This window comes from Panthera pardus, unplaced genomic scaffold (genome assembly GCF_024362965.1).
Source record: "Panthera pardus isolate Hobbes unplaced genomic scaffold, ASM2436296v1 HiC_scaffold_8, whole genome shotgun sequence".
NCBI lineage: Eukaryota > Metazoa > Chordata > Mammalia > Carnivora > Felidae > Panthera > Panthera pardus.
This window is the reverse complement of record NW_026527013.1, coordinates 45,580,438-45,602,347: the sequence shown is the minus strand read 5'-3', so window position 1 is coordinate 45,602,347 and position 21,910 is coordinate 45,580,438. Positions and strand designations below refer to the sequence as shown.

The 21,910-nt window shown below is 39.5% G+C and overlaps 2 protein-coding genes across 5 annotated transcripts in view; one reads left to right on the top strand and one right to left on the bottom strand.

Annotated features, from left to right (window-relative positions):
- Positions 1-16,375, top strand: part of CRBN (cereblon) — a 41,084-nt gene extending 24,709 nt beyond the window's left edge. For both annotated transcript variants that reach the window (XM_053898267.1, XM_053898268.1), the window contains exon 12: positions 13,547-16,375. In XM_053898267.1, coding sequence (XP_053754242.1) covers positions 13,547-13,588 — 42 coding nt within the window. In that variant the 3' untranslated portion in view covers positions 13,589-16,375. The remainder of the gene's footprint in view (positions 1-13,546) is intronic.
- TRNT1 (tRNA nucleotidyl transferase 1) lies at positions 506-20,594 on the bottom strand. Of its 3 annotated transcripts, none has more exons than XM_019428746.2 (8): positions 20,531-20,594; positions 19,285-19,459; positions 13,036-13,229; positions 9,100-9,238; positions 4,870-4,996; positions 2,630-2,823; positions 1,596-1,849; positions 506-1,419 (listed from the first exon to the last, which is right to left on the bottom strand). In XM_019428746.2, exons 2-8 carry the CDS (start codon positions 19,430-19,432, stop codon positions 1,165-1,167), a joined length of 1,311 nt encoding a protein of 436 aa, XP_019284291.2. In that variant the 5' UTR covers positions 19,433-19,459; positions 20,531-20,594; the 3' UTR covers positions 506-1,164. The 3 variants fall into 3 exon arrangements, with proteins under 3 accessions (XP_019284291.2, XP_019284292.2, XP_019284294.1); XM_019428747.2 differs by lacking the exon at positions 20,531-20,594 and adding an exon at positions 20,250-20,516; XM_019428749.2 differs by lacking the exon at positions 20,531-20,594 and adding an exon at positions 17,399-17,462 and having other exon boundaries at positions 19,285-19,398.
- Positions 20,595-21,910: the final 1,316 nt, after the last annotated feature.

Below are 21,910 nucleotides of genomic sequence, written 5' to 3'. Positions count from 1 at the left end.
TACTGACACTTGCAAATAAAAGTTTCTGATATTTAAAAAAAAACAACAAAAAAAGCATATAACACTATTTTTAAGTGGGACTTAAATTACTGACCTGTCTGGCTACACAAAAGTAAAATGTCACAATGCTGAAATAATACGTTGCACCCATTTACCTACTGAAAACATTTAGAGCTCAAACCTTTTACTTTAAAAGACCATGTGTGCAGGGGCACCTGGGTGGCTTAGTCGGTTAAGTGTCTCTCACACCTCATGAGTTCGAGCCCCACGTCGGGCTCTGTGCTGACAGCTCAGAGCCTGCTTCGGATTCTGTGTCCCTTTCTCTCAAATATAAACAAAGAAACATTAAAAAAAGAAATTAAAAGACCATATGTACAGGCCTGTTCACGGACATTATAATGTAGGCCACATCTTTAAAAAGTTAACACTGACCTTAATTTGTCAGTATGTAGAATATGTGTGTATGTGTAATGATATATACTGTCACATACCACACACATTTCCCTTCCAATTCCAAAGGGAATGTTTATTAAAATAATAGGTTCAAGAGTAACTGTCAAGCCAATCTTTCTCAGGCCTAGCATGCATAAATTATGACAAAAGTATCAACTACATACTAAAACAGCTTGCTAGAACAAGCTTTGGGTATACGAATGCCAGCTACTTGGGACACATCTGGTCTTCATTATTTTATATAGGCCATTTTGTCAACTACTGTGTTATCAACACACTGTTGTAAGTTTCACTTCTTACCTGGATTCCAGAACGATAAAATAATGCAGTTATTTCAATTACAAACATTAAGAAACACTTTTATCGAGTTACCACGTTTTAAGATCAATCAGTAACACGCTATACCAAAAAAAAAAGAAGAAAGCCTAGACAGATTACAACAGGGGGAAACTATACTATTTGCAGTAGGAACTACTCCAAAAGAATCACAGGGTTCAGTGATATAAATCAAATTAAGAGGAGGTAGACTTCAGTTTACTGCCTAAAATATAATTAGATCTCACAAAATAAGACCTTTACTCATCTGAAGAGGTCCTCTACGCTGGCTTTTATTCTGCTATATATTCAAGTCTCTCTTAAATCTAAGAGGGAAGGGAAAAAAAAACGAACTAGTTTTACCAAAAATTTTCTGCTATTTAATATCCGCTCTCATCAATTTTCACCCTTCTTTATGTAACTTAGGAGTTCATCTTTCTCCATTTGGTAACCGCTTTTTTTCCACTGTTCTCGTAACTGCTGCAACAGAGCCCCAATTTCTTTTCCTGAAGAAATGCCTACTTTTCTGATGTCATGGCCACTCACAGGAAATGGAGGAATGCACCATTGCTGCATTTGCTCAAGAAGACGATGCTCTCCTTGGTACTTCAGGAGTTCACACACACGGGTCGTTGCATCAGATTCCCTAGACTGAGTGCCACAATCAAACACTTAGTTTCACCACACATTAGAATGCTTACTAATCATCTTATCCTAAAAGGTAAATAACCAATGTGAAATTTTTCACTTAAAATAAATGAAATCCACAGAACACACTGGGTCTTAGTATTAATAAATTAGTTCTGACCAAGCCTGTATATACTTACATCTATAATGAAGTCTTGATAGGGTTTCAATGGTTCTGAACTATCTGCTGCTTTAACCAAATCTTTTCTGTTTTTAACTACAAATATACCAAGGTTTTTCTCTTCTTTTGAGATCTTCAACCTCAAATCCAATTTTGTGACATCATCCTGTACTTTGAATAATGAGGCCAAGACAGTCATTGGCTTTGGTGAAAAACCTTCAACATTTTTACTGACTTTGTTAAATTCTTCTAAACTTGCATTAGTAGGTAAGCCTGTAGGGACAAAAACAATTTTTCACCTATTTTTATTTTTTACAGTGGATAAATTTAATAAAACACATTAATCTCCTCAACCAATCACGGCTATAGTATACTAAATGTCCTGCCACTAGAACTCACTGGTTCAGTGTGATGCTCCCATTTTACAGGTAAACCACTGATAAACTGTTGCTATTCTTTCCTATAATCCCCCCAAGACCTACAGTAAGGAGCCCTAAAACATTAATTTCCAGAGGCGGTGGTGTCAGACGCACAAGTGATACTTACTACTGACTTCTCACCGAGCTACTGTCACACAACATCCACCCCCCACCCACCATTCAATAACTATTTGAAATACACCCAAGTTTCCTTAAGTATGCGGTAGCATATACCACTGTTCTTTCTGAACATTATAACATTAATTTCCATATGTTACCCTTTAAGTGCCTCACATGTATTAATTCACTGAATGTCTCAGCCCTTCCTTTAGATAGATGCAACTATTTTCACACCCCTTTTTTAGATTCAACAACTAATGATTAAAGAACTAACCCAAATCACAAAGCTGATATGCGGCAAAGCATCAGTCAAACCCAGGTCTGATACCAGAGGCCACTGTGTCCTACTTCAGTGCTGTGCTGTCTTTCAGCTGTGTCCTCCTACCTGTGATCTCAGTTTATCCTACTTTAAAATACTCTCTTTCTCCTTTTGGAATTAGTCAAACATTCTTATGAAATTGTAAACCAGGTATCTCTTTGTCAAAATCTCAAATATTTTATAACTTCTTCTCACCTATGTAAGGAGCCACACCAAGATCATAGATGAGGTTAATCAAGTGATTTACATGGTTACCAATAAGAATTTTTTTCAGTTCCACCCAAATTCTCTCCCCTGATATTCCAGCCAAGCCTTTTGCATTTTCTGCAATCGCTTCCAAAGTCTCAGGATCGTGGTCACCAGGCTTGTCTACAATTCTCCCATAAAACCTACAAAACAAAATTTTCAGACGATGTTACCTCTAGTTGGCATATCACTAGCAAAAATCTAGTTTTTCATTTTACTGGTACTATTCCATACATCTACTACAAGACAACAGAATTAGGGGCCTTAGAAATCATCTGGTCAATTCTCTCTACCTTCTCTTTGTTCCCAGATGACAAAACTGAGATCCAATAAAATGTAAATAACATTCTGTAATTAGCAAGAAGTAAAACCCTCTGCTCAGTCTGATTTGCAAATCACTGAGCCACTTAGAATGGCTATCAAATGTACTTCTTGGAACTGGTACCTATACTGAATGAATAAAATAGCATTCTTGGAAAGGCACCAAAACAACACCAGAATGCCATCAATGGAGCAGGGTACAAAGTATGCCTGTCTGTGCCCATCAATACTTTTTAAAAAAATTTTTTAATGCTTATTTTTTGAGAGAGAGTGTGTGTGAGTGGGGGAGGGAGAGAGAGAAAGGGAGACACAGAATTTGAAGCAGGCTCCAGGCTCTCAGCTGTCAGCACAGGGCCCAATGAGGTGCTCGAACCCATGAACCATGGGATCATGACCTGAGCCAAAGTCGGACGCTCAACTGACTGAGACACTCAGGAGCCCCTAGTACCCCTCAATACTTTTAATAAAGAGTTTCAAATAGGACACATCTAGTTGCAGACACAGGAGTGTATTTCTTGTAATCTCAGAAATAGAAGCCTTAAAGTATACCTGTATGAACACATCTTTAAAATTCATTTATAATGTACATTAAATGACAGTAACTATGGATGTCAGCCTGTGTTCTATTATTTGCAAAGACAGTCTGCAAATACTGAAATTTAAAGAACATTTACTAACAAAATATGTAGGCTCTGTTACAGAATACTCCAGATGTGATCCTAAGCAGTAAAAAATATTACTACACATAAACTAGCCACTTAGAATAATTTAAAAAAAAAAATAGAACTATCCTACGACCCAGCAATTCCACTACTAGGTATTTATCCAAAGAATAGAGGAGTGCTGTTTGAAGGGGCACATGCACCCCAGTATTTATAGCAGCACTATCAACAATAGCCAAAGTATGGAAAGAGCCCAAATGTCCAAATGATGAATAAAGAAGATGTGGTTTATATATACAATGGAGTATCACTTGGTGATCAAAAAGAATGAAGTCTTGCCATTTACAACATGGATGGAACTAGAGTGTATTATGCTAAGCAAAATAAGAGAAAAACAAGTATCATATGACTTCACTCATATGTGGAATTTAATATACAAAACAGATGAACATAAGGGAAGGGAAGCAAAAATAATATAAAAACAGAGAGGGGGACAAACCATAAGAGACAAATACAGAACAAACAGGATTGCTGGAGGGATGGGGGGGATGGGCTAAACTGGCAAGGTTGCATTAAGGAGGACACTTGATGGGATGAGGAGTGGGTGTTATATGTAAGTGATGAATCACTAAATTCTATTTCTGAAATCCTTATTACACTATATGTTAACTAACCCGGATTTAAATATATAAAAAGTAAAATAAACATTAAAAAAATTTGAAAAAGGTTAGAACCCAGATTTTAAAAATCATTTCTATCCACAAAACCATGGAAATGCATTTCATGCTTACTAAATTCATCTAAGGGATTTCCCATGACCACCTCAAACTGTAACCCATGTGAAGGCAAAGACTTTGACCGGTTACTCCGTGTTCAAAGCACCCACCACAGTGGTTGGCCTGTGGTGAGCATTCAATTATCTGTGAAATGAATGATGAGTGCAGAACATAAAAAGAACACTGGACACAAGAAAAATGATTTAAAGCTGAATTATATAAAACCATCAAAGAATGCAGTAAATATCCTTGGGAAAGAAAATACGAAGCATCTAAGTAATCTCTCACAGTAAGTCACATTTTACTAAATCTATCAGGGACAGACATTTGGGATGTCACCATTTTGTACACTCACCTGTGCATTTCACATGCTCAGAATTGTGCTCCAGGGTATTAAAAACTATTACCATTATTTAAAAAAAATTCTTACCGGAAATATCTTAAAATTCGAAGATAATCTTCTTGTATCCTCTGTTTAGCATGTCCAACAAATCTAACTTTCTTATTTTTTAAATCTTCAAAACCACTGAAGTAGTCAAATAAGGTACCATCAAAACCTATTCATTAAAGAAGCGGGGAGAGATATCATCACTGTTAACAAGTAAGACCTAGAAAACAAGAAAGTCAGCTAAAAACTATTATAAACAGTAAAAATTAAGTGAAGAGTTACAAAGTTAAAATAGACATGAATAGCATTCATCCATATCCATAATGGAATAAAAGGCTGTATTTATAACACCAACTAAAAAGATAATATCCAAGAATGAACTAAATAAGAAATACGCTAGTATGAATTGGGGTCGAGACACCAAACAAGCTGATTTTCAAGTAAATATGAGAGAATAAACAAGAATAGCCAAAATAATCTGGGGGAAAAAATAAAAAGCAAAAATAAAATGGAAAAACTAAACCATAGGAAAAAACATTTATGATCCTGGAATGGGGAAAACCTTTAAAAATATACAGTTAACCCTTGAACACAGGTTTGAACTACATGGGTCCACGTAGAGGTAGATTTTTACAGTACTGTAAATGATTTCTCTCATTTTCTTAACACTTTTCTCTACCTTGCTTTACTGTAAGAACGCAGTGCATGATACATAGACCATACAAAATTTGTTTTACTTGATTGTTTCTGTTATCAGTAAAGCTTCCTATCAATAGGCTATTAATACTTAAGTATGGGGACGGGGGAGTCAAAGTTAATATGCAGATTTTACACTGCATGGGGATTTACCAAGAAACTAAAATTAGATACACACACACCCACAACACCAGAGCCTTAAGGAAATAATTCAACCACGCAAAAATCAAAGGTGCCTTCATGGCAAAAACCACCATAATGAAAAGCATACTGAGAAAAATACTAAGTTAATAGAGTCAAATACCAAGTTTCCATAATATACAAAAAGCTTTTGTAAATAAATAAAAATACCACATATAAATAGAAGAAATCAGTAGAAATAAGCTAAGGAAATATTTTTAAAAACCTTAAAAAATGAATATTTTGCAACCTTACTCATAAAAAATTATAAATCTTTGAGGCAACATTTTTTCACATTTCTATCACGTGGCAAAAATCCAAGTCTGACTGCACTGAGCAAGGGTATGGTGAATCAGATCAGGAGATAACTCTGCAGCCTTTTAAGCTTCATGAATTCTGAACCATGTGAACCTGATACCCATTCAAAGAAATGTAACCAAAAAAATTCCCACTATAATATGTTCTTTCATATGTAAACAAAAAGAAAAAATTAACATAAGGCATATAAAACCTCAAATAGTAGAGTGCCCAGTTCATTTCAGTTATCCTTGAACTTTTGCTAGTTTTAAAAATTAAAAATCTCCTGTCCCGGGCAAACAGACAGCTGGTCACTCTAGGGACTGAAAAAAACAGCAAAGACAGGTACCATTCAATCATCCAAATGGTGGGGGGGGGTGGTCAGTGATCCCGAGAGATGCTTTACCTTATAAAGGCACTGCCGCTACCTCTGAAGAACAACTACTTGTCAATTTATTTGTTTGAACTGTAATGCTCTTTGATTATCCCAAATGCAATACTGGTAAGCTCAAGCATAACACTTCCCAAACTTTTGATTTATATAGCATTTTGATATATATAGAAATTTGAAAGGCTCAAAATTCAAAGAAATAACAGAAAATGGGAAAAAATATGATTACGAAGTAGCAAATACATGAGGTCTATCGGTCTCTTAATGTAATTTCTCTTAATGAAGTGACGGCTCTCCCTGGTGAGCATGGAAATACTAAAGTCCTTTTCACTAAAGGAAAAATCAAGGTTGGAGGCAAAAACAAAAAACAAAACAAAACAAAACACAGGATAAAACGAGCAAAGTGTGAGACACAAAGTAACCAGAAATGGCAAAACTAGGAATGCTTCACCCAGTAAGGCTTGAAAAAAACCTGGACAGAAAAAGTAAAAATTAGTGACAATACACACTGATAGGTGTGCACTTTGTTTTTTGCTCTGAATATCACTTTCAAAATATAATGCATAAAAGTAAGAAATAAAGCAGAGTTGCTAAGAACAATGTAGTGGTCAAGAACGTGACCTCCAGAGCCAGGACACTTAGGTTGGAATCCTAATTCTACAGTTTACCAGCTGCATGACTTTAAGCAAATTACTATAGGTTAAATAGCAGTATCTGCTCCATAGGGATGCTGGGAAGATTCAATTGCTGTGATGTGCTCAGAACCATGCCCGGCACATTACAAGGGCTCAGCAAATGGTAGAAAACAGTAGTACAGGGCACCCGGGTAGCTCCGTTGCTTAGGTGTCTGACTCTTGGTGTCGGCTCAAGTTACGCTCTCACAGCTTATGAGTTCAAGCCCCGTGTGAGGCTCTGCACTGACTATGTGGATGGAGCCTGCCTGGGATTCTCCTCACTGTCTCTCAAAACAAATAAACTTTAAAAAAAAAAAAAAGAAGAAGAAAGAAAGAAAAGAAAGAAAAAAGAAAGGAAACAGTGAAACAGTAGTACCAGTAAGAACAGCTTTTACTTTTATAAAACAGTATACTGAAAAAGAATTATTAACTTCTTTTAGTTAGCTATGCTTAGGAGAAGCTAGTTACAGATTTTATACATTGCAGTAGTTGCAGCAGTTTACCCTAAGTCAGAATGAGGTAAAAAGAAAGCGGGGGGGGGCCTGGGTGGCTCAGTTGGTTAAGTGTCCGACCTCAGCCCAGGTCATGATCTTGGGAGTCCATGGGTTCGAGCCCCTAGTCAGGCCCTGTGCTGACAGCTCAGAGCCTGGAGCCTGCTTCAGATTCTGTCTCCATCTCTCTCTGCCCCTCCCCCACTCATACTCTGTCTCTCAAAAATAAATAAATGTTAAAAAATCTTAAGAAAGAAGAAGAAATGAACACCGGGAGTGTGATCACATAACAGAGGGACAACATGCCACCAACTGGACTGATAAATCATGTAGGCTGTGGAAACCCAAGGTCCAATCATGGTAGTCTGTGACCTGAGCTAAGTTACTTAACATCTCAGTCTGTTTCCTCATAAAATGGATTTTATCCTCAATGAAGTTTTCCTGACAGTTAAATGAGATAAAGTGTATCAAGTGACTCAGAACCTAGCAGGTGCTCTAAAGACATCATCTTTAATGTAATTAGCAGGAGATCCCACCTACAACCCCCTTCTCCATCCCATGAAGCAAATACTATTACAGGTTTTCTCCACTATCTGAAAGTTCACTTTAGGCCACGCTGCCTTTACAAAAGACCTACTCTAAAAGCTGTTTTCACTACCTGAAAGAAATCTGGAAAAGGATTTTCATTTTGATGAAATAGTAATTGCTTCCTCAACTTACACCATTTCAACTTAAGAAAGGTGACACAGAATACTTTTGGATAGTGAGGAAACCTATACTTCATCCTTTCACTATTACTCCTGCCACAACCAGGTTATGAAAAGTGGATGCTTCATCTCTCTTTTCTAATCCAAAGTGTTAAACATAAAGGGCTTGCCTAAAACTTAAAGTACAAAAAATAATGCTTCAATTAAGCACTAACTTAATTCACCTACTATGAGTCTCACTGGTTTCATTCACACAAAAATCAAGCTGAGATGATAAACAGGTTTTCTCTTGCATGAAACTCTGATTCAAGATGATTCCTAAAATGCAATGCCATGAAAGAGTCTGATGTTGTGCCGAGGCACAGCAACAGAGAGGCTGCTGAAGTCATTTATCAGTCTGCATCCAGGCACCAGAAGAAGAAGAGCTAGGGTGGGAACCCACGAAAGATGTGCAGTGGAGAGTGACATGGGGGACATGCATTTTTCTTACCTGAAATGTTAACCATTTTTAGATGCAATTAGTAAGTTAACACTGAATGTGTACATGTGCCAGTCACTGTTCTAAGGACTTAAAACTGTTAACTTCTTTAATCCTCACAACAGCCTTACAACGGAAGCTAATATTAACATCCTCCTTTTATAGCTAGTGAGTCATGGAGTCAGAATTTGAACCTGGGACTTCTGGCTCCAGAATCATCTTTTAACCCATATGCTACACTGTTTCTTAGATGAAACTAATGCAACTTCCCAGGTTGGAGGACATTTCCAGAATGCAGATTCACTTTAAAAGGCAGCTTTCAGACAGAATGGATTAAAACATGATCTCCAGATATTACCTAAAAACATAGAATTTATAGTGAGATCTCTGCGTTCAGCATCTTTCTGCCAATCAGTTGTGAATTCTACCTCAGCGTGTCTTCCATCAGTGACAACATCAATCCGCAGTGTAGTAATTTCAAAATTTTCTTCATGAAGCTGTAACGAAATTTTTTTTAGTTTTTAGAACACTGGATGAACTGAAAAAAATGAGTTCTGACACATACATCTTTCTTTTCAAAGTCACCTACTGCACATGTATCTTGAAATAGAAAGACAACCACAATATTCAAAGACAGAGCCAAAGAATATTTTTAAAAAATAAATGCATCTTAATTTGAAAAGATGAGTTTGGGACACCTGGGTGCCTCAGTCAGATAAGCGTCCAGCTCTTGATTTTGGTTCAGGTCATGATCTCATGGTTTGTGAAATCAAGCCCCGAATTTAAGCTCTGCACTGACAGCAGAGAGCCTGCTTGGGATTCTCTTTCTCTGCCCTCCCCCTTCTCAAAAATAAGTAAATAAACTTTAAAAAAAAAAAAAAAAAGGGAGTCTGATGTTTAAAAAAAGACAACTCTAACAAATGTTGTGGCAGAGGAGTGAGGAGGCCTTTAAAACAGTATATTCTAGTTCTTCCAATTTCAATTCAGGCTACTTTGAAATATTTTATAATAACTCTGGTTTGCAAAGAGCTGATTATCAATTTACAACATATACCACTGAGCAAAGGATTGAAAGAGGAAAAAACACAAACCCTTAACACATCCTGCAACTCACTTACTGGTAATCAATGAAGTCGAAATAAAGTGCTACATATGTCATGGGAAGAAAGATTACCTCAGCTGGGAAAAGCTGAGTAGCTTCAAGAACGACTGACATGTGAGCTGAGCCCTGAAAACTAAGTAGGATCTGCACATGCACACGTAAGAATAACATTTCAAATCAAGAGAAAAGATGACCAAAGGCACAGTGGAGAGAAAGAAGGGATATTATCTGCGCAAAAAAGTATAGCTGACAAACAGCATGTTAGCACTGAGGGGTAGACAGCAAAGGGTTTTACATGCCATGCAGGAATTTGGAATCTCTTCATTAAGAGCTGAAAACCACTACTGATCATTGGAAGTCTGTTCTGGCATTCCTCTCAATCTCATTTCTTTTCTAGAAACAAGTTAGCTCTAGAACTCAAGAATTTAAGGCACACGTTTTCTCTCAAGGCAAGTGGTAAGTAAAAGGTTTGAAATATGAAGACTGAGGCGCCTGGGTGGCTCAGCCAGTGAAGTGTCCAACTTCGGCTCAGGTCATGATCTCGCAGTTCATGGGTTTGAGCCCCACGTCAGGCTGTGTGCTGACAGCTCAGAGTCTGGAGCCTGCTTCAGATTCTGTCTACCTCTCTACATACCCCACTTGTGCTCTGTCTCTCTCTCAAAAATAAATAAACATTAAAAATTTTTTTTAAAAAAGAAATATGAAGACTATGTGAAAATCACTGTAAGAAATAGACCCCTGGAATGCCTACCTTACCCAGGCAAAGAACCAGAGATTACCTCATTAGAAAGGCTAGCCTAAAAATGGTTATACCTTGGGACACCAGATACAGTGGGAATGAAGCACCCCAATAAAAACAAGATTAAGTGGGGAAAAAAAAAAAAAAGAAAATCAACATGACCTTTATTTATTCCCTTTCCCCACTTGGTTTTTCAAAATGCTAATAACCAGATTTATTCTGGAATAAGGAATAGGCCTACTCATATGGATAGTGATGGTCCCACAACTGGCTGATGTTTCCCACACAAAACTAGAGTAAATCTCTCAAGTCACTTTACAAACACCAGAGGATCACACAAACGTAAGGAAAGAACCAAAACCAGTTAAAGAAAGCCAACAGGAAAGACAGAAAAAGCTCAGAGGAAAGAGAGACATTATCCAAGTAACTATTAACTGGTATCCTAAAGGAAATAAGATACTGCATCTGAAACAAGAAAAGGAAGTTTTCAAAAGAAGAAAGACCTCTTGGGGTGCCTGGGTGACTCAGTTGGTTAAGCGTCCGACTTCGGCTCAGGTCATGATCTCATGGTTTGTGAGTTCAAGCCCTGCATCGGGCTCTGTGCTGACAGCTGGGAGTCTGGAGCCTGCTTCAGATTCTGTGTCTCCTTCTCTCTCTCTGCCCCTCCCCCACTTGTACTCTGCCTCTCTCAAAAATAAATAAATGTAAAAAAACAAAAAAACCTGGATGATCAAGCTAAGGCAATCTCATGGAAAGACAAAGATAGGAGAATATAAATTAGGAGACAAAGGTAAAGATAGAAGCTCAGACCCCGTGATCCAATATCCAACATCACAGGAGTTTCCAAAGCTGAAGATACTGAACAAAAGGGATGAAATGAGGAGAGGAATACAAGAAGGCCCACTAAGTGTCCCCACACAATGAATGAAAAAACACATACAAACCAAGCACGGCATCTTGGAACTACAAACACCTGATAAAAAGATCAGAAAGGCTTCAGGGCAGGCAAAAAATCTGGTCTCAAACAGAAGAGAAATGTGAATGAGCTCAGACTTCCCAGTGGCAACACAGGCAGGTGGAAAACAGTCTTTACAGTTCTGAGTGAAAATGACTGCCAGCCTCAAATTCTACAACCAGTAAAACTATCAGACCAGTGTGAAGGTAAAATAAAAATATTTTCAGACATGTAAGACTTTTCCAGGTTTCAAACTATTAAAATGAGAGCAAAAAATCAGAGCACCTGGGTGGTTCAGTCGGGTAAGCGTCCGACTTCAGCTGAGGTCATGATCTCAAGGTTAGTGAGTCTGAGCCCCACATCAGGCTCTGTGCTGACAGCTCAGAGCCTGGAGCCTGCTTCGGATTCCGTGTCTCCCTCTCTCTCTCTGCCCCTCCCCTGCTTTCTCTCTCTCTCTCTCTCTCTCTCTCTCTCTCTCATAAATAAACATTAAAAAAATTTTTTTTTAATGAGAGCAAAACCAAGAAAGAATATCACACAGGACTCAGGACCAAGGCAGTCTAGTAAGGAAGAGGCTGGGAAATTCCCAGAATCTGGTGCAGGGAAATCTCGAGATGAGGAATGAGGAGCCCGCCCAGAACATACAGATATGAGAGGAGAGAATGCACCAGGTGAGGTGGCTCAAAACAAGGAACTGAAACTTGACGGGTTTACTCTGGTTTACTCTACTAAGAATTTTACAGAGTAGAGGAATGAATCAGTGGCACACAGAAAGCTACGTAAAAGAAAAATGTTATTAACTGCAGGGAAACCAAAATCACCCAAGAAAGGTAGTCACAATACACTTTACAATCCAGCAGTAAACCATAGTTATAAATGTAAACATTGAATATGAATTCAACCAAAAATGATGGTACATGTACACTGAGAAGACAAGGGAGAAGTGCCTGTGCTGCTGCTAAGAAAGCTGAGCTGCTCTCCTGTGCAGAAATCAGCAGACAACATCTTACACCCGGGAAATTTGAAACAAAGACAAACACTGCAGCAGAGAAAGGTCTTTTTTAGAACCGTGGGGCTAACAGGTAAGTACCATAACAACTAGCTACAGCAGAGGAGGCTACAGCAAAGGAGGATGCAGGGTTTAAGAGGGAGATAGAAAATGACTTTTTTTTTTTTAATGTGTATTTATCTAGAGAGAGAGAAAGACAGAGAGCAGGGCAGAGGCAGAGAGAGGGAAAGAGAAATCCCAAGCAGGCTCTGCACCGTCAACACAGAGCCCGACGTGGGGCTCAAACCCACAAATTGCAAGATCATGACCTGAGCTGAAACCAAGAGTAGGATGCCAGACGTTTAACCCACTGAGCCGCCCAGGCACCCCAAGACTGACATATTTTTTTAGTTTTTTGTTACTTGATTTTTTTTAAAACCTAGAAAAAAACATAAAAATTATAAAAATTAAAGGAGAGGCAATGCAATTGCTGTCAAACCTTTCACTCACCCTGGCAGTAATTGTCCCATGCTTTTCCCCTTTGTTGTTTATCATGCGAATACCAGCAGACTGAAACATCTCCTTCATCTGAGCAGGGGTAGCAGTGGTAGCAAAATCCACATCTTGAGGCTTTACTCCACTTAATAAATCCCTCACTGCTCCTCCTGCTATTCTTAATTCATGATTTTCTTTCACAAATAAATCTGAGAGGAGAAAGAATATTTTTTACTTCACTGTATTTAAGAATTACATAAGTACAAAGTTTTTCCCATCTATTAGGAACAGCAGAGATTATTTAACTGAACCTTTTCAGATAAAAATTAGGAGAACAAGGCCCACAGAAATGAAGTGACTTACCTATAGTAGAATGCCTGTCACAACTGTGAGAACAGGGAACTTGCAGAAATTTTCTTGGCAGATTTGGAAGATAATTCCGAATTCCACAATACCCCCAATGTCACCGATACAGATGTGAATTACAACCAAAAAGTAAAGTGAATAACTGCTTTTTCTATTTCAGAATTGTGAGGTGTTCTTACACCTATTTCTCTTTGGGTACTGATGCTGAAACTGTATGTTCATGCATAAAACTATGTAACTGTCAAACAACATTAGTCTACCACACCAGGTATGATAATGTTACAATGAAGAATCCGCCAAGAAAAAAAGTGCACATGATGTTATGTCTGCTCCTATCTGTGTTCTAGAAAAGCCATATGAACGCTGGAACTACTGTAAGGAACTCAGTAGAGGAAACCCAGAGTGGACAAGACAAAGTCTACTATAATTACATAATGACTAAAGGACATCATATGGTACCTAGTGAGAATGACATCCAGGAAATGGCCATATATGACCCCCTAAGCCTTGGTTTTGACACGAGCTGGCCTGGCACCCACAACTGGGCCCCAGCGCTCTCCTGCTGAACATCATCTCAGAGAACATCCACGTCAGACAAGTCCACTCGGTGACCATGATGAATCAGTTAAGACAAGACAACTAGTAATCATGTCTGAACACAGAAGAGACACAAACACTGTCAGAGGCACCACCTTATGACAATTAATACATGGGACTGCTCCTTATTTACCCATCGGTTAACAGAGCAGAGTGCTGGGTTCTCGTCTCCTAGGTAAGAATTAAGACACGCATCAGATTTATCCTTGCTGCCTGATACCACCTAACCCACAGCAAAGCCCCACTTCTTAACACCCGCCCCAAAACACGAAACAAGCACAAATCCTACAAGAAGTTCTTTCTAAAAACCTTTTGCTGAGATACTCCAAGGTTCTCCTTGGTTGGTGTTCTCCCTCACTGCAGTAACAACGCACCTGGTGTGTTCCTTGTGGTCTCTGGCTGGTGGGCACTCTCACCTATTTAGCACTGAGGGAAATCCATCAGAGTTGTGGCATCCCTAATCACAACCCGGTACGTTAACCTCCATCCCTACCCCTCATCTGGTCTTGCTCCTCCTCCTCCTCTACCTATTCTTCCTAAACCTTCCAGCCCCACTCTCTGCAGACTATCTAAAACAATCTGCTACAAAGCAACAAATGCTCCCACCCTCTGCCTCCTGGCCTTACCTTAAAAGCTCTCCCAGAGCTAAGTCCTTCCCAGGAGTATGTGTTCTTCTTTCACTCCATATTTATCAAGTCCCATTATCTGTCGCTATTAAGGGTTCCTTTAATATGGGGTTCAGGGCCCCTAACTATGTTACTCCAGTTTTCATGAGATTTATAGAGGTCCAGGACCCAAAAAGTGAAGGACTGCCAAACTATTTCTGGACACTACCCTCATTTCTCCCTAGTTCACAGTCTCTTTCCTTCCTGAACAAGAGGGCTACACCAGCCCCCTTAAATCCAGCTTCCACAGTCCAGACATAGGGCTCTAAATTATCAATGTGATTAAGCTATGCCACTGTTCCTCTGACTACTCCCAGCGCAAGATCCATATTTCGTCAGTACATTATACAAGGGCCTCCTGACCCATTTCTGTCTCATCTCTCACTAATCTCTGCATCACACTTTACATTCACCAAACTCTCCTGGTAGTTTCCATCTAACTGCTCGTACGGGTCACTTCACCCAAACACCTTCCCCACTTACTGATCTAGCTGAGCAGCTGGCCATGAAAAGTCTTGGTGCGCAACCCACACCAAGAAAGGCATTTTGCATGGCAATCACTTGTACTTAAAACGAAGTTTCACAAAATACACACCACACAATCTCATCTACTGTATCCTCTTTCCCTGTGTTTTAATGCTGGTCATGACCACTAAATCGATTTTATGGTTCACTAATGGGCACCACCCAGAGTGGGAAAAAACACTGATCTATCTCATCCTTATCCTTACTCATCTTTTTTGATTCAGTTTAGAAAGCCTCTCCTGATGGCAGAGTTGACTGAATTTCTTCTAAGCTATCACAGTAACCTAGTTTTATGTGTACTAATTATACAAAAATTTCCTGTTCATTCTCAGGGTAGAAAACCTATCTTACTCATCTTTACACCAACATGGCTCACCAGAGAACTTAACTGTGATATCCTAGATTCAAAAAAATTAAAAAAAAAAAAAAAAAACTAGAGTGGCCTCGTTGAAATGTGTATTGTTTACAGGTTTCTTCCTTCAAATTAACACAGTAAGAAACCATTTTGAAATCCAAAAAATGAGCAAGTTTTACTTTCATTTGAACTTACTTTAACAGGATGAAGAAGGTCAAGCCTGAATACAAGATAACCTCTGTTATAAGATTTTCATGCTGGCTCACTAAAATAAAATTTTAAGTTCAAAGTCACCTAATAAATTAACTGCATTATAGAAAGAGATCCAGAATTGAAAATAATCTAGTCATCATTTTGATTAGCCATATGGAAATAGATAACTATCTCCAAAAAACTCACGATTCTAACATTATGATACAATTGAGAAAGGCATATAAAGGCATATGTATATGCTTGTGTGGAACAGTCATAAAAACTGTAAGAAACCAATGATTTTATACGGACCTAAGAGTAGGGATTATCAGGCTTAGACACTCCTTTTTCCCTCAATTACTGTTGTATTCAATCTTACAGAAATCCACATTCCAACAAGTTTTATAAACTACATACTCAGTGAAATACCTAATGCAACTGAATTTAATTGTAAATTTAAGCCTGAGACTCAAGAAATGCATAATTTCATCATTCCAAAGCTATTAATTTGCTTCAACTGCCACATCTGATAATAAACGATTTTTAATTATGGCTAGCAATACAAAAGACCATGGGACATCATGTGTCAGAAAACTTCTATGTGTCTGTATTTTAATTTTATGTTAACTTTCAAAGTTTTAACTTCTGTGCTTTATGTTTTGAATTCTGAGTTTTGGAGGCTGGGGGTACAGAAAGTGAGTCGAAGTGTAAGACCATCCCATGGCATGACCACATACCACCAATATACAGAAGCTCCCAAATTTCAAGAGTGATTGGGTGTTCCTACTGTCCCAAATGTTACTTTGATGGTTTTATGACCTCATATACCTAAGCAGTTAAAAGCTAACTGCTGAGTACTTATCCCCAGCATTGCTTATGGACTATAGCCAAGTGACCACAGAAGCTCTGGCTTGTCCACCAACCACGTAATGTAGGCAAAAACCACTATGTATGGAACTTCATTCTCATGTACAGAATGAAGAAAAAAAATCTTATATGCCCCTAATATACCTCTACAGTGTTGTCCTCAAGCAACAGGAAAAACAAATTACATGACATAAACTGACAAATAATAAAATCCTATATAGGGTACAGAAAATCTACTATCCTAGTTTCCCAAATTCTTACATACTGGAAACTAATTTCACATGTGGCAAAGAAGCTATTAAGATCTGAGAACTGATATGGTATTTAACTGCACGGTATCACCACACAATAACCATCATTAGTGTGTGTGTTTTTGAGTGTTGTTTTCATGGAGAACATCTTATTTTATTTACCAGGACACCCAGGTCTTTAGAAAGTAGCAAAAAACAAAACCAATTATTTGATTTTCTAACTGACTGAGCTTTGCACTAAAAGATTCCATTCTTGCTACTTCCACTATAGCCTAAAAATGTCAAGTCTAGAAAATGTCCATGCTCCCATCTGCCAGTCTTTCAAGGACAAGACCCTGTGGATAAACTACCTGTATCTTTCCACCCTATTTAGTTTCTAAATCCTTAGGATTTCACCTCTTAAAGTGGAGACAATTCAACTCTTGAGGTGACAGTAAGCCAAATGAAATTGTTAAAATAAAAGACGTTCAAGAACTTATAGCAATCAATATCCAGAGTCTTGTTTCCAAAAGAAAAATGCAGAAGGACCTGAAACAGGCCACCAACAGTTAATTACCTACATCCAAGCATTTGGCACCTTTCTTCCAAGAGGCCTCTTGCAATTGAAGATGGGAAGATTAGGAGCTGGGAAAGGCATATAAAGAAAGAACAAGCTTGAATTCAACTCAAATTTGGAGCTTCTAAACTCGTGTTGCTCAAATAGCAGGCACATGTGGTTACTGAACTGAGCACTTGAAATGTGGTGAATTAAGATGGTTAGTATGTGCTAACCATCAGATTTCAAAGACTTGTTACAAGAAGGATGTGAAATGTCTCCTTAATAATTTTTACACATATTTTATATTAAAATTATAGTATCTTAAGTAAAGTTGATAAAATGATTACTAAAATAATTTTCATTTTATTATTAATTTATTTATTACATAATTTATTAATTTCACCCATTTCTTTTTACCTTTAATGTGGTTACTAGAAAACTTTACATCACACGTTGTGACTGATACTTCTATTGCACTGGGAGTTTCTAGCATTTTTCACTGTAATTAAAACCCACAGGCAAGTATCAGCTTTAGGCCCTCGACTTCAAGACCACGTGAAGAATCTATATGAATCAACAAGCTCTGGACCACTGACCTCTGACGTGTATCTAAAAAATCATCTGTGTGACAGGCTCTGTGCTGACAGCTGGGAGCCTGGAGCCCGCTTCAGATTCTGTGTTTCCCTCTCTCTCTGCCCCTCCCCCATTCATGGTCTGTCGCTGTCTCTCAAAACTAAATAAACGTTAAAAGAAAAAAGGGGGGGGGTGCCTGGGTGGCTCAGTTGATTAAGCATCCGACTTCAGCTCTAATCATCTCACGGTTCATGGGTTTGAGCCCCACAATGGGCTCTCTGCTGACAGCTCAGAGCCTGGAGCCTCCTTCGGATTCTGTGTCTTCCTCTCTCTCTGCTTCTCCCCCATTCATACTCTGTCTCTCTCTCTCTCTCAAGAATAAATAAACGTTAAAAAAAAATTTTTTTTTTAATCATCTAATTTCAAGAATAAGAAAGTAGCTTTGGGAATAAACTGATACAAGGAATGAATATAATGCCATGGTTCCTCCACCTTTTGTGCATCAGATTAATAGAGTGGAGCTCTTATAAAAATATATAGATGCCCATCCTCCCCAGAGATTCCAGTTTAGTGGGTCAGGGTGGGATCCCAGCATTTGTAGATCTTAAAAGCTTCCTAAGTGAATCTAATAGACAGCTAGGGTTGCAAACCACTGTATAAGCCATGCTCCTACATACATCTACCTTTGTGAATTTCTTATGGGCCACTAAAATACCACAGGTTTTGAAATACATCAGGGTGGCTGCTTCGGCAACAGCTGGGCTGATATTCCAAGATAAGGAATGAGAAAACTGTGACAAGCAATGGAAGCTGCTGTAATCAAGCACTTAGCTAAAGTCATTTCCCGTGCTCCTTCCAGGTAAGTTTTGCACATGCACAAACAGAAGGGACTCCTATTTCCTTCTGCCTCCTCTGCCTAGGCAGGAAATGCAGCTTGGTGGTTACAAGCTGGGTTCTGAAAACAAGGCTGCACAAGTTCAAAATTCAGCTCCCCAGTTATTATAAAAATGTTGGCACATTCCTAAGACTGTCTCCTCATCCATAAAACAAAATATATCTACACATTAAGCTAGTAAGCCAAATCTTGTAATGTACGTGAAGTACTTAGCACAATATACGGAAAAGCCGTGCTTTGTAAATGAAGTCACTGCTGGACTCTTACATTTTGGCTACTTTTGGATTACCCATGGTAAACTTTTCTTTCGTTAGGTCAACAGCAAAACAAAAACAAAAACAAAACGAAACAAAACCCTCGAGTGTTGGCTAAAAAACTTTAACCCTATGCTTCTCCATTCACATGGGCTTCCAAAGCAAGAAAGCATCCTAATCTCTCACCTGTCAGACTCTTCAATCCTTCTGTGAACAGTGACTGGAATTCTGGAGACTGCAACTTCATTGTAAACAGATACTGCTTGAAAAGGCACAGCCTACTCCAACTACAGCTCAGTAGTGGCCTGCGCCAGGAATTCAGGCACCTCAGCATCTGGGGACAAAGTCACCAACTATACATCTAGGAGAGAAACATGCATGCACAATAATGAAATCTCCAAGCCAAGGGAAACAAAGGGATCTACTGCAATTTTATTTAACTGAGACTCTCATCTCCTGTTCAGATGAAAAAACTGAAAAAAGTGACAATATGAGAGGCAGACACCTATACTAGATCTATGCTTGTAGCTGTCCACTTTTGTACTCCTGAAGCACTTACTGCTATACTCGCGTCCTCACATTTTACTGCTACAATACCCTCTGGAGAGGTGGGTTTCGGTTAAGGCTTGAGGGGAGCGGTCTGCTAAGGGCAGATGGCTGCAGACAATGTAACTCAAACACTTGCAGGAACACTTGGCCTCCTCCAAAACATGGGACAATCACTGATGTTTATCACTGTACTTCCCCACCTGCCCCTGAGATTTATGACCCAGGGAGATTTCCTAGACACTATAATACATGTTTCCCCAAGACTTGTCTTTGCTTCCCACTTTTTCCTCATTCACCATTCCCTCCCATTATGCCAGCTCCTGAGTCCCACCCACACCGTTTTCCATGTAAAGTGGGCCTCTTTGAGGGACCAACAGGATTCCAATTGACTCCGAAAGAAACCACTGGAGAACCATTCCTTTCCTTGGGAAGCAGCTTTCAAAACGCGGCGTTGCCCACCGGGAGGTGGAGCGAGTTCCGCTCATCCAGACCACGTGGGGAAGAAAAACAGTCTCCATCCAACTCCGCCTCAAATCAGAAAAACCCGCTAAGGACCCTGGCCCTGAAGTGGTATGTGCCGTGTCCCACACCAGGTGCCGGACCGAAAAAGCTTAGTGAGACCCTCTGGGGCCCGGCCTCGAGGAAGGGAAAGTTCCCGGGGAAGCCCGGTGAATCAGCCTGCAGTCACTGGAACGTGGCAGGGACACGGCCGCACGACCTCCACGTTAGGCTCCGTTCCGCGGTGTAGAGGAGCCCTCTCACCACCTCAGGGTCGCCCCAGGTGACCCTGCGTGGGGGAAGGTCGGCCGCGGCAGTCGCCCAGCAGCCCCCCCTGTGGCGCGCGTCCGCACGCCTGCCGCACGCCCCCCGCGCGCCCACTTACCAGCCCCGCCGCAGCCTTCGTCGTCATCGCAGCTCACGCACTTCCGGACGGCGTGCGCCGTGACGTCTCCGCCGTGCGTCTGTCGGCGGCGAATGGGGAATGGCAGCAGGGTGTGGGCGGGGGCCAGCGGGCTCTCTCTCTCTGCCTCTCCGGCCTCCTTAAGGCGCCGCCTGTGGAAGCGCGCAGTTTTCCTGCGCCCCGGAAGGCGGCCCTCACCCGGGACGTGCTGCTGGGGGGTCTTGAGGGGCGAGGGTCTGTTACTTACTTTAATCCCATCTCCCCACACCTTTCTCTTTCCCTGAGGTGGTCAGACGCCCATCTGCATTGCATGCCTGTGTGTCCTTGGACAAGTGTCACTGTCTTGTAAAATGAGACTGTCAATAAAACCTGTTTTAGGTTGCCAGGCTTACATGTCATGTTACTCTCCAGCAAGGAGGAAATGCTCAGTTAGTATTACTATTCCTGCCTGAGACATTTCATCAGGACCTAAGCACAGGGTTCGAGACACACTTGTTCTAAATGTAAGCCCTCTGGTCAAATGAAATGACTGCTCATGTTTTAATTTCCCACCTGGTTTATGTGAAGTCAGAAAGCTGTTGCAGGTGCAAAGTGAAGAACTTGGATTGTATTCTCTCTTGGGTTCTCTCTTGGATTTTCTCTTTTTTTCCAGGGCTGAGAAGAGTAAATAAAGCGGCAAAGGAGTGGGAGTTTAAGTCCCAAATCCTTCAAAAAGGACATTTCCAAGAAATTTCCCAATTATGTTTAAAAATGAAACATATGATGCAGATTTTACTTAAGCATAGTCTTTCTAACATCACTTTAAATAACTTAATTTCCGTAGAAAAATTCATATGCCATGGTATTTCTGTGGTTTCCAATGATCAGACTTCTTCAGGGGTGTTAACTATCCCATTTTGAGAAGCACAGAACCAGTTTTCCAAGTTGCCATTCAAAGGCAAAGCATTGATTTATGCTCCTTAACATGACAATAAATATATATATTCATATATCCTAACTAGGCTGAAGAAAAAAATACAGAGAATTCAATGTGAAAGAGCATATCGCTATAGAAATGTAGACATTAACAGGATAATAGAAGAGATTATGGACAATTTTATGTCAACACATTTGACACTGGATGAAATGGACAAATTCTTTTAAGCATGCATCAAAAGTGAAACAGGATGAAATTTAACATCTAAATAGTCCTTTACTTTGAAAGAAATTGAAGTTTGTTCAACAAACTTCCCACAAAGATAATTCCAGGCCCAGATAGTTTTAGTGGTCAGATTTATCAACCACTTAAGGAAGAAATAACACCAATGTTGCACAATTTTTGTTCAGAAAATAGAGGGGGAAACACTTTTCCTCTTATTTGGG

What these genes read in the sequence shown, in the direction of transcription:
- TRNT1 (XM_019428746.2), bottom strand. Translation starts at nt 19,432, where the DNA reads ATGCTGAGGTGCCTGAATTCCTGGCGCAGGCCACTACTGAGCTGTAGT. An exon ending in TATAAATTCTATGTTTTTAG is followed by an intron (nt 4,997 to 9,099) that starts GTAATATCTGGA and finishes TTTAATGAATAG; the next exon opens with GTTTTGATGGTACCTTATTT. An exon ending in ATCAAGACTTCATTATAGAT is followed by an intron (nt 1,420 to 1,595) that starts GTAAGTATATAC and finishes TGTGGCACTCAG; the next exon opens with TCTAGGGAATCTGATGCAAC.